General features: G+C 39.5%; 1 protein-coding gene across 1 annotated transcript in view; it reads right to left on the minus strand.

Annotated features, from left to right (window-relative positions):
* Positions 1 to 13,392, minus strand: part of MFSD6 (major facilitator superfamily domain containing 6) — a 31,384-nt gene that overhangs the window by 15,385 nt on the left and 2,607 nt on the right. Inside the window, exon 2 of the mRNA XM_009643597.2 lies at positions 4,973 to 6,569. Within this exon, the coding sequence (XP_009641892.1) occupies positions 4,973 to 6,516 (1,544 nt within the window). The 5' untranslated portion in view covers positions 6,517 to 6,569. The remainder of the gene's footprint in view (positions 1 to 4,972; positions 6,570 to 13,392) is intronic.

Here is a 13,392-nt window from a genome sequence, read left to right on the forward strand (position 1 = left end):
GTGCAGGTTTGTATTAGATTAATTAATTTTACCCCAATTAATTTAAGTTTATAGTCCCAGTATCTGCAAACTGCTCAGAACCACTCTAAAAACACATCCCACAGAAGCAATATGGTTTATAACAACATGCCTCAGGATAAAACTTAACAATCCTGTTGAAAAGCAGCAGATGCTGCAACTCAGAAGAGAAAAAAAGCTCTTATAATGGTTTTTAAACAATGAAGCACAAAGACTATTTGTGCAGTGCATTTCCCATTGCATGTTAAACCTGACGACTTTTCCCTTCCAGTTTTCAGATTTAGCTTAGCTTACCACCGGGGTCCTTACTCATCCAGCTATCTTTCTCTTATTTTTAGATGGATCTTAGGAAACAAAGACTTAATTCAAAACATGTTTTTAGCTTGAGAAAAGATGCTACTGCAACCTTTAAAGATTTTTTTCAGGGACAAGGATTATTTATTGTCCAAGTGCAGCTTCTTGGCTGACCCCTGGTTTGGCACAAGTGAAATAAATGCAATTGATAATTAAGGTGTAAGCACTGACACTGTGAAAGGGCTCATTATTCCTGTGCTGCTTTTTTAGTTAGTTATTCTACAAAAGCACACCAAGGTTTAATTAAACGGTATATAGCCACTGAAAAATCTAGTGAGATGCAATCATAGAAATGCAGTATCTTGTTAGCATTTGAGGTCTCCAAATATACATGTTGACAGCTAAAATACCACTACTGTAGTTTTCATCATGTCAGTGCCATCAAAACACATTCAAGATGATGAAGACAGGTCTGTGCGTTTCACAACAACATGGATTTACAAAGACAATATATTTTACTCTCAGCAAATTGGGCATGCTTGCAGGAAGCTCCCCCCACCAAATCACCCATCAGACCAAGCTGTGTTGCTTTCAGATACAGGTACAGTCCACTAACATAGCTGGTTTAAGCTGCCTTCAGGCAACACAAGCCCAAGCATTCACTGAAGAAAACATGGGAAGCCATGAAAAAGTTTGGTATTATACAATAAAGAGAACAAACTTGTTCTTTGCACCATGCATCATAAATTTCATCTACGCCTTTAATTAATACCTTCTGTTGCAAACAAATAACTTCGTTCCTTTCATAGCCACAACTTAATGTAATTCTTCTGTACAGTCACATTTCTGAAGTATATTAGGACACGTTTGCCACAAAAGGTAAGCAAACATACAAGGTCTGCAGGCTCCTTTCTTCATTCCCCCACTAGTAAGGCCCAGGGTGATGCACACTCTTGGGGATACAAAGGAATTGCCTCACCATATACTTGTTTTTCCTCATCAGCAGTACAGATGCACCCAGCTCTGTTTAGGACCAGTTCTTGCCAGCTTAATTTCACTTTTGTCAAGCAAAAACTTTGCCTGTGCACCAAGAACTTTTGTCTCATCTCAGCTGTTTCCTATCACACCCAGACCAGAGATGTGAGGAGGTCTCCTGCTTCATAGTTTTTCCATCCTCACTAACACACGTGGCTACCTGCGCTTCTCTGTCATGTTACACTTGCAGAAAGATTCGGATTCAGAGTTTAAGAGCAGTAATTTAGTCAGGTTCTACCTTTTAATTTGTTGGACCATGTACAGAGTTTTAGGTAAATTACAGTTCATGAGGATTTCTATAATTATGCTTCTGGAAGGGTATGTCACACAAGAACTTTTTTGTATTTACAGAGTCTTTTAAAAAAACGTATTTATAATAATCACCTAGGCTCTTTATCAGGCCTAAATGGATAATGTAAACATGTTCCTTATGAACCATATATACAGTACCCACAGAGGCACCATATTCAATTTACAGGTTAAACACTTAAAGCACTGAATCTATATTTACGTTAAGGAGACTAACCTGTTTACAGCCATGACTACCAGTCTCTGCTTCCTATAACAACTCACATGCTGGAATTATGGTCAGACAAACACGTTCACGCTTAACCTCAAACAGGAAGTTATTTTCAGAGATTAACATCACCTTCCTAAACTCAGTGGCAGCTATGAGTGCTTCTACACAGGATACCATTCATCAATGGTGTCTAAATATTTGATAGCCAGTTTTGTACACTTTTCCATCGCAATACCCTCTCAAAGAACTTACGGCCTTCACCACACTTTCTCATGACTTTATTTCTTTTTAACTCTTTAGTTTACTTCCACATGAAAATCTACTCTGTCATCTCTCAGAAGGTGGCTGGAGGAGGCAAGGCAAAAGATACCTCCTAACATCTGCAATATTCCCTCCCCTCATAAATGTGTACTGCCACAGAACAGCTTTCTAGCTGAACTGATCACTGTCATTGCTCCAGATTCATCTAGTGACCTGCTATATACAACGTCAGAAACACTAGCGGCACATAAAACATATGCACACATGCAGTGCACGTGTGTGAACAGTAAAGCTACTGAAGTCAGAAATCAGGCATTTTAATCAGCATACGTTTAGTATGGTCATACTTAAAACGCTTGGACAGTAATTTAAGTATTAATTAAAAAAAACCCTGTGAAAACAGAATAGGCTTCAAAATGTAAGGATCTTGTATGCCAGCGCATACAATGGTAGAAACAGAAAGCTTTACAAGGCTAGAAAAATAAAACTGAGCTTCTATCTGACAAGGGTGTAAAGCCTGTTTTCCTGTAGTTCTACAAAGTACAGTCAACAGCACTTCTTCCTGCTACTGTGGCAGTGCATGCAATTCTGGTACTCATGCCTGCCTTCAAAGAATTAGGACAGGAAGGAAGGACTGAATGATGATGTTTAAATAAATACTGCAGAAAGACCATCTACATTTAGGAGTCTAACAACACAGAATAAAGAGTGAAATACCCTTTTAAAACATTTTTTTAAAAAATATTAGTGTCAGAAGTTAATGGAAGGTGAGACAACTTCAGCACTGTACTTTATCTTATTTCATACAAGACCTTACACCAGAATTCCCATAAACATGTAACTGGTTATATGCCAAAACAGTAAACAAGGAATTTTCAGCTGTTTAAATATATATATATAAAAAAAAAAATATGGATCCCAAATACTTCTGGCTAAGACAGTTCCAAGAAGGATATATAGTTGGAGGCTACTGGTTCTTATTAATGGGAGAAAGAATATCTGTACTATTAGACAGCAGACATATATAGAACTATCAAAGAACATGAGCTATGAACTCCTATACATTCCTCTTTTAACAAAACAAGTTTGCCTCCTCTTGAACAAACCATGCATTATACAAAGTTCAAAAAGTACAAGAAGAAAGGACAGACACACACACATCTCATAAACCACACAGAAGGACACACATCTCATAAACCATAATGACTAAATACAAGTAAGCATTAGATAACATTAAAATATGACTAATATGCATTTCTCAGGTGTAGGTATAAAGAATGTTGTTTCATTGCAAATAGGAGCTAGTGTTTTAACAATTTAATCTTGATCCAGTCTTGGCTTCGTAGTCTTAACAGGGGAAAGAAGAAGAAAAAAAAAAAAAAAGAGTTAATCCTGTACATTATCTTTCTTTTCACTGGCAAATGCTCCCATCCCCTTCTATTTCATTTTATTCACAAGCCTACCATTCTTTTGGTTTTTGTTCTTTCTCTATTTGAAGTCTAAGCCTGAATTTTGTACTATAATATACATGAAAGAGCATAGCCAAACTATCTTTAGCTATCAAGACTGTGATCTGTTCTCACCACTCCTCCATCATATCCTTCCTCCAGCCTTGACATGCAAAGTGTCGTATTTTCTCATACTAATTATTGTCAAATTCAGAGATTAAAAGACTGACTCAAAGTAAAGAGATCCTCAGTTTAAAGGAAGATAAAAACATATCTTTTAAGTAATCTCTCAAATTACTGTGCTAATCATCAAATTTCTAGTAGAGGTCAAATGAATCAAAAAATTCATCCCAATAAAAGCAAAACAAAAGAACCCAAAGAGCAAAACCAGAGAACAGAATGCACAAAAAGAACAGTCCAGACAGCTTAAAAAAAATACTTACATCACAATGACTGTATGATTATAAACAGGGAATTTGGAAAAGACATGATGCTAACAGCACACAGAGCTCTGTGCTCAGTTGCACAGAGTACATGAGTAAATACAAAAAAAACCTTTATGACTTCATTAACTCAGGTTCCCCCCCCATCTTTCCTCCCCTGAGCTTTTTGAAAGAAGAGTGAAGGGGTTTAGAATACACAGAAATTAAGCCAACTGTGAATTTGGAGGAAAACAATGTTCATGAACATGCTAGAAGTAATCAGTTTTGCTTACACAAGGCAAAAACTATGGGAGAAGCCCTGCACAGCCATCTCACTTCAGTAGCAACCACACACAGTTGCATCTGAAGGAAGAGAGCAAGGAACAGAACTGGTAAGTGACACTACCAGACTGCAACCTCATTCTGCCAACACCCACAGTCTGATTACGAGGGCATGTGCACAGGAGGTGCTCACCTCCCTTCTTCATCTCATCTTCCTCCCCCCTCAGCATGCAAGTGACAACTTTCCAGGCTACTGTGGGGGCAAAGAGCTTCCCCGCAAGGAGAAACAGGCTAAAGCAGGTTTCCAGAATGCTGCTACTCGTCAGGAAAAGAACTGTAAAATTAATGGTATTTGTATGTCAAAACAGACAATCCTTGAGTGGGCGGCGATTTGTAAAGATCTCTAACAGAGCTTTGCATCAGTGAACTACTATGTCTTCTGGAACCGTCTACAAAAGGTTACGGTGCCAGGCATAATGCACCAACACGCAACTAAAATGCGAAGGAAGCATTTCAGGGCTTTTTAAACTCCTACAATAATAATAAAAGACTCCATCAGGCAACCTATGTAACTGAGAAGGACTTGGAATTTTAAAATAAAAGGATTAACTTGAATGTCACTTTGTAACACAAGGCTAGGCCTGAAATTCAACATTTCTTGTACAGCTCTTTAATGATTGCTAACATCTTACCTGATATGACCAACCAATTCAATCAATTTGTGGCTGAAGAAGTAGGCCGTCAGCTCAGACACGTGACTGAGCACAGAACAAACTCCAAAAAGGGTGGTGGTGCCGTTCAGGTCTTCCAAGTGCCAGTAAAGAAACGTGAACACAAAGCCATATCCAAACCCCATGAACCACGCCACAAAGAGCACGGAGCCGTACTGGATACTACACAGCAGTTTTATCAGGTCCCAAAAACTGAACGACTGCGACTGGCTCATACTGGTAGGAGTGTTATCGGAGGATTCGTTGGAGGCACTTCTGTCTACCTGTGAGATTTCTACCTCTTTTCTCTTATTTTCATCTTGCTTGAAGTGAGCATAATGAAATCGAAACTGGGTGGCCACAATTAATGCCATTGTCATCAGAACACCAAAAACGATGAAAACTATCCTGTAGTTCTTGTACTCGGGAGCTTTACATCCTTGACCTTCAATGCCAACTTCTGTACGGGTATAGTCAATGCCAATTCCCACGGAGAGCATGGCCAGCCCCCAGCCCAGAGACCCCCACATACGCTGCAAGCCATATCGGTCCCTGTGTTTGCCAAGGTATTGCAGTGTTACAGTGTCCACAATAGTAACAGAGGAAGCACTGAAAAATTCTCCTATTATGACAACCAGCAGAATGAGTAGAAAGATGGCTTCTACTTCTTGTTGATCATAAACGAGCACAGCTTGGTCAGAAGGCATCGGCTTTGTGGTGGTGGCAGCTGGGGTGGTAGTCGGAGTTGCATTCCCTGGTGAGACTGGGCTAGTGGTGGTGTTTTTCAAAATAAAATGGGTACTGTTTTCCAAGACAAACTCCACATCATTGCTCTGCGTAGGTAACAGGAATGTTATTTCAGGATTAGCTGTCCCTGTTGTTTGCAAAGTGACTGGACTGGAAGTGAGCAGGTCTCTCTTCCCACGAACTTCCGGGGATGCAGTACTCACTGTCATTAGCGGAGAAGACATTGAGGCATTTTGCGAAACTGTTGTTAAAAGGCTGCTTGCATTGGTGGGATGTGCTGGGGGAAGGCCCTTTGGTACACATCTTAAGGTGGCTGGTCTAACAAATCCAATCCCCAGGTTAAATAAAACCCAGCATAAAAGCGAAAAGAGTAGGACGATCTTCCCTTTCTTGAAGCGATCTGCCACCACTCCCCAGAAGGGAGCACTGCAAAACTCAATAAAGTACCTGATGCCCACCAGAAGTCCACTCTGACTGGGTGACATACCCAGCTGCTTGTAATACACAGGCAGCAAGGGGTAGAGCGAGCCATATGCAGAATAGAAGAAAAAATAAAAGACCTTTGAGATCAGAAGATCATTGTTTATTTTGACACAGTGCTTCTCTAACCAATCTAGCTCTTCATCTGGGACAGCGGTTGTCTCCATCGAAGGGGACTCATTCTGGGGTGGCAAGTCTTGATCCTTGGAAATACCACTGAAAGGATCAGCAAGCACATACTTTCTCTTCTGTTCTTCTTCGTCGTCGGTTAGAATGGCAACCTTATCATCAGCTGCCATGGTTTACCACAAGCATCCAATATCTGATGCGCACTCAAGGAACTAGGTCTACCCTGTGAACAAATAAAACATAACATGGTTAACGTACCACATGAGAACAGACCTGCAACGCCAGTTATCAAGGACAAAATGGCTTTATTTTTGAAAGTGACATTCTTATGTCACTGCAATAAATGCAATAAATGCAGTGTCAGGGTGGGAAAGGCCATTTGTCTAGACTATTGGTACATGGCAGCATCAATAAAAATGTAGTTTATGACCAATTCTGTGAAGTTCTCCCAACAGTAGCTTTAATATTGCACAGTAAGACTTCTTTCATGTTTAGGACAGAGAATAATTTCTATATTGAAAGTTACTGTGGCAATTAAGAGCTAGCATTTGCAAGACTTTTCTTTCAAGTTGCCTTTTCTCCCCCAAGGCTGCTTTATTTCCAGTATTCCCTACTATACCAGAGGATAGCCATGATTTTGGAATTAAATAATGCAGCCACGTATATATATATATGGGGGGTTTTAATTATCAAAACAAATTATTATCCAAAGCCTCTTGATGGCCTTCAAAAGGTTCATCAATCTCCTCTTGAAATGTGATTTTCTAAGCACTCCACAATCACAGCAAAAATTCGCAGGAGGTTTCAGCTTCTAGGCTGAATGCAAGAGAGGTGGGAATTAGGATGGGGCTTTAAGACTAGAACAAGGGGCCCTCAAAATTAGGATAACAACCTCAAAGGCATCAAAGATCAAGGAGCAAAGAAACACAGCGATAGAAAGTAAGTACAGGCCCTACAATGATCTCTTCAAGTCAAATTCTGAAATTGAAGAAAAGTGGACTGGGAGATAACTGTACTGTGGCTGCCCACGCTGATGCTTTGCAGAAGTAAAAGACTGCAAAACTGACAAGCAACACTCAAAAATAAATTCACCACTATTTAGACTTCAATTGACGAACCAGCTTTCACATTTAAAACCAACAAACTATTCTAATAAGCTAGGCTAGCTAACAGAAGCTTTCCTTTCAAGGAATGAAAAACAAAAGCTCTGCCAGCAGGCTGACCGCTCAAAATCATTATATTAGGCAACTGTTTTGCTATATTAATACCTGTAAATTTAACCTAGGAGTATTAGCTCATCTTCATTGAGAAAGTTGAACACTGTTGAAAGTTGAATGTTCATTATGAGAAAGTTGAACATTTAATATATTTTGGTTTTGTCACCCCTTTGGTGTTTGCTTTCACATAGGAACCTTTTCAAGGATCAATATTTGAAGAGAGCATTTTATTCCAGAAGAACCTGAAATTTCTCTAAGAGAATTTATGACCGGAAATATCTTCTCTAGGAACTGAAGTATTTTTTTGCAGGTCTGCACTTTATTCCCACTAGAAGAGCTCCAATGAAATCACAGTGTTTCAAAACCCAACTGAAAGCTCGGTATCGTCTCCTTAAAATTAGTCATGCATTGATATATCCAGTGCCTTTAAATTATTTTATTTAGAATGTATTTAAATACTGACAATGGATTTGTAAACCAACACAAGAAAAGAGACTCTAACATTCACAAGTATGTTAAATGAATTGATCTTACTGACCCAGCATACACATAACAGCTGACAGAACAAGCCATGGATACTTCTAAAAACAATAGCCCGTTAAAATAATCTAAACCTTACACAGTTCAGTGATAGACAAGTCTAAAATACAGTTATTAAAATCCCAAACACTCATGAGGTTTGTGTGTGGTTTTCACTTTTAAATGTCATTTCTACGGGATACTATCTTCGAGGATCTCTGGCTTCACCTAGGGAGAAAAGGTTGCATAAAAATCTTGGAACCTTACATATTCATGTATTCAAGGCCAGAAGCTAATAAAAGCAATGCCAGTGCATACACACAGACTGTTTTTTTCTCCAGTTTCTTCAGAGACAATCAGATTAAAAAAAATATTTCAAGTGTCAAAAAATTACAAAAAGTCCTAATTTTCAAGTGTCACAAGATTAGAAAAAAGTCCTAATTAAGTTGTTAGAACAGTCAAATGTGAAAATACATTTTCTTGCTCTTACCTGCTACCATCAAAAGCCACATGAATCAAAAAACATCTGCTGTTTAGTTAGCTCCTGCAATTTTTGGTTTAGTCAGCCAGTTTCACCTGACAGTTGGAAGGACTATGGGTTTTTTGCCCATGCATTTGCTCATTTTTGGCTTCTACATCCACAAAACAAGTCCTTCTAATGAGTAAATTAGATCAGGCATCATCTGTGCTTTTATCTTCCTTACTCCTCCCCTTGTTTTGACAACAAAGACTCCAGAACTTGAGCAGGGCCCCACTAATGTCAAGGGGATGTAACTGAGGTTTCAGTGTTGTTCCTGTGTCCTACCAAAACCAGTATATGCTCATCTATTCACAGCAACTTGCTTACTAGCTCTATCAGAGCTTGACAGCACTTAATTTTGAAGAACAAATTCCCTCTCCTGTCCCCATGACATGACAAGACAGCACTCACATTTTAACCACTCGGGTAATAGGACAACTTCTTTGTAAGTATGAATTGCAATTATCCCGATTTAAGCAACGTAGCCATATTCCTTACCCTTACATATGAGCTCCAAACCATCTGATTTCAAGTAAATTATACCAAAGGCTTTTAGAGAAGTTAGTATTCAATCTTTTCAAATTCAGTTTCCCTTGTCTATTGGAATGGGACTTCAGTTTTGTATGTTGTATGAATAGTGGGTATCTTAAGAATGGTTATACAACTAATCTTTAAACACTTGAGTTGCCACATCTTCTTCCCCCCTCCATCTTATTATCTGCCCCAGCATCCATCTTCTTCTAACCCACTGTGTGCAAGGATTAATCCAAAAGATATGCTCCTAGTATTTTGACTAGAACATCTTGGGTAAGAACGCTATGAAAAGTATATTTCATAATAATGTCAGTAAATATTTTCCCACCCTGAGAGTGTTTCATTGAGTATTATTAATAACACAGAATATACTCTTCAGAAATATAACATCATCAAGACTAGTAGAAGCCATATGGCATTCTTTAATGTTTTGATCACTAGTTTATTTCAGAGTCAGGTTTTTGAAAGTGATTCTATTTAGCAATTTTTTAAATTCTAAAAATAAATGACTGAAGATGACAACAGCAATGAAGTGGTATTGTTACTGAAAAATCTACAAAAAACTTAATAGTCTATGGGGCTTTCCTTCTACTGACAAAAAAGCCATGCCAGTCAGGGATTGAATGTGCAGCGAATAAAACAGACGGAAAACCAACATACTTCTAAGTGAGAAGAGACTAGTTACCCACCGGTTATTTTAAGCATAGCCTTTAAATACTGTATCTTCCTTTCGCAAAAACGTTTTCTGATCCACAAGATAGCAGGAGGACAGAAGACAGCACTACCAGCAACTTTAAAATAAACAATAGAGATTAAGGGGTGAGGAAGAAAGGTTCAGAGAGTAAAGAGAATGGATCAGTGTGAATATAAGTTTTAACTTGTCTGAAGCAGAACAGAGCGCGCAGTTTTGATAGAGGTCTGTTGAATGTCATCAGTCCAGCCAGGACAAGTGAGACCAGAGAGGTTGCAGAACAGTAACATCCCTCAGAAAAACAGGAGTAACAGTTTTGAAGCCATCTTCCCTAAACTTGGGTAAGTGCACAAACACAGAACAAAGCCCTAACACGCGAATTGCAAGAAACGTCTGCAAAGATACTGAGAAAGCCCCACAAAGTGAAAGGGAAGAGGCGTAGCAAGGGGACAGCACAGCAGATGTATGTCACAAGAAAGCACCTTGGTCCTCCGACAGAGAAACAAGGTTTTGTCTTCCCACAGGTTTATGTTTCCAAACCACTCAGAACGGGGAAGTGAGCCGTTGTTCCCTCATCATCCCATCACCCTTGACATGGCTACAACTGAAAAAGACTTCATTAAAATCTGAACTGCTCATTTCCCCCGCAACCCACAATCCTATCGTGCAGGCCCAGGAGCCCCTTGCTGACAGCTGCACAGGAAGCTTGCGGCCGACCCAGCCATCTTAGACTGAGGATTACTCTGCAAGATCACTCGTGCTCTGAGCCTGTTTACGCACAAGTGCATGTGCTTCTTTTCAGATATAAAGAATATACTCGTTAACCACAAGATTACTCTTCCGTCAAGCTTTGCACAGATAGGATTTTTTTTTTTTATGCAAGTACTAGGGTCTACTATTTTTCCCTAGGTTTCCTAATACAGATTGCCACCTGGTTTATACCTATTCTTCCAGCAAGTCAAAATCCACTTTCAAACCCTTACACCTACAACACGTCTTTCATCCAGTCATCTTCTGCAAACAGCTACCGCAACTTTCCTGCAGGCTTGTACCTTTGAGCAACTATCTGATGAACAGAGGAAAAACCATCTGTCCCAAGGAACTCAGCGATGACAAGGCAACGGTCATTTTATGACTGTAACGAGGCTCTTCGGCAGGTAGGTGGAAAGAGGCAAATATGGGCATTCTGCATTTAGTTAAGTATGTTCTTGGCATTCTTGCCTTTTTTATTTCTTGTATTGATCCTCATTTAATCTAGCTCTCCTAATAATGAAGAGGATTTCAAGATCAGAAAGGATAAAAAGCTAATCTATTCAAGACAACCTGACACTACAAGAAGTTCCCTATAAAACAAAGGGGAATGATAGTAAGGAAAATAATAATATAGTGTAATAAAAACTCAGCTCTCCCCTTGGAGTCAATTCTTCCCAAAACCTTGGAAAAAAACCCCAAAACACCTGCTCTGCACTGTGTGTCAGGGGGGCAAGCCAATCAACAGATCAGACTGGGGCAGCAAACCCCTAAACCTCTCAGGGAAAATACCATGGCACTTGCAGCACAAGGCATTGAAACTTCACTTGCAAACCAACGGAAAGTTTGATCTGGGGTGACGGAGTACTGCTGTTTTTAAATAAAAGTTTAATTCAGCATATATATTCCATTCACTAGGCCTTGAGAATTAAAGTATAATTAAGACTCACCAAGCAGAGACTCAAAGTCAGGGTTTGGATGCATACTGAATGTAAAAAGACAAAAAAAAAAAAACCCCTACAGAGGTAAAAAACCCCCTTGTTCATCAGAAGACAGTGCAAGCAATCGAGAGTAGCTTAACCTGTTAAATACCTAGCAAAATCACTGAAAAAGATTTAGATTTATACATTCTCAGAAAACATACTCTTAAGAGTAGAATTTCAAAACAGGAATCATTAATTAATATCTCAAGCAACATGCAGCTGTAAGAATGGAGCAGACGAGCTTGCTGTTTGCTTTGTATAAATCAAAGCGAGCCAACGTGGCATCACATCTTATCTTACCCCTTTCAGACTTCCACTAACTAGCAAACTGACTTTGTAGCAAACACATGAAATTCCACATAAAGCTTTCGCACAAATATTTTAAAATATGCTAACAGAAAACATGTTTCTTGAATAAACCTTTTAAGTCACTAATTATTATTTGATTCAGAAGAGGTTTGTACTAGAGAAGTAGACTTAAAAACTATCCATCTTCCACAGAAAACTCACCTCACTCATCCCCCAGCTGGAGAAACTGCCATGACAAGTGCATCCATCATATTTCTCACGCACACTACCTCCACCTCAGCCCGCCCTGTCTCATTGATCTAAAACTACAAAACCTTTGGATGAAAGGCTTTCTGCTATAGTTATCTGTGCAGCGTCTCTCAGAATTAAGCCCCACATCCAGCAGGCCTACAAGGCATCACTGTAATAAACATGAATAATAGACCATGTTTTCCATTTCCAAGCAAGTTTCATCCCTAAGGAACAGCCTGGTGCTGTCGCCTGCGTCCGTGCCAAAAAGGAGGAGAATGTTATGCAAACAACTTGCATCATGACAGAGGAGTGCGTAGGCTTCATTTACTCTTGCATGACGTTCCCCAACCTCTTCCAGGTACACCAACCTCCAGGCAGAGCCCTTGGAGGGGCAGTTCCCTGCCAAGTCATACAGACCAACTCGGGGCAGGCTGACCCACCTGCCCACATCACCATCCCCTGCTCTCTAAAGGTAAGCAGTCCTCATGGGAGGCCCCAGCATGGACACCTTACTCAGAATTTATAAAATCAGGAATAAATCCTGTTTGGTGAATTAACTTGGTGCTGGAAAATACATTTGTTTCAAGTTTGAAGCGAGACATTAGTGTTGTAACATCAACCATGGTAATCAGGGTTTCCATGAAGTGAAACCACCTCGTTCTAAAACACTCAACTCTTAAAATTGCTTTATTTTGCATCGCTTGGCATGCACTTAATGTGTTGGTCTATAGGTTTTTCTACTTTGTTCAATATACATATAAAACCCCGCATACTTTGACACATTTAGTCAATTAGATTGAGAGACTACAGTATGTCTGAAGTATGTCAAAATCAGGTTTATAATAGGTTTAATGTACTTTATAATAGGTCTGAAGTTGCTAAGTTGATACAATAGTGCTAGTATTAACATTAAAGACAAGAACACTATCAGATCCTCAACTGTTAAAGAAAAAGCCGTAAAACTCACATCTTAAGTCTCCTGCTTTCCAATCATGTTTTCCGTTCAATATGTGCAAATTAAGGAGTCCTGGCAGACTATTTTTTAATCAGATTTTTTTTTATTCAGTCTTAGACTCCAATTTTTCTAACCAGTTTTTAATTTACCAACTACATATTTACACTGCCAAGGTTTACACTTCATTAATGACAGTAAATAACAAGCGTGCCTTCAACTAGGGACCAGGCAAGTGCCCAGAGTCAGGGCCGAAGTACTCCACAAGCACAGCGGCTTCCAGCGCTGGGGAGGGACGCGAGCCCCCAGCTGCGCCACCCAGTCTGGCAGCGGCAGGGCC

This window comes from Egretta garzetta, unplaced genomic scaffold (genome assembly GCF_000687185.1).
Source record: "Egretta garzetta isolate BGI_Z169 unplaced genomic scaffold, ASM68718v1 scaffold297, whole genome shotgun sequence".
NCBI classification, from domain to species: domain Eukaryota; kingdom Metazoa; phylum Chordata; class Aves; order Pelecaniformes; family Ardeidae; genus Egretta; species Egretta garzetta.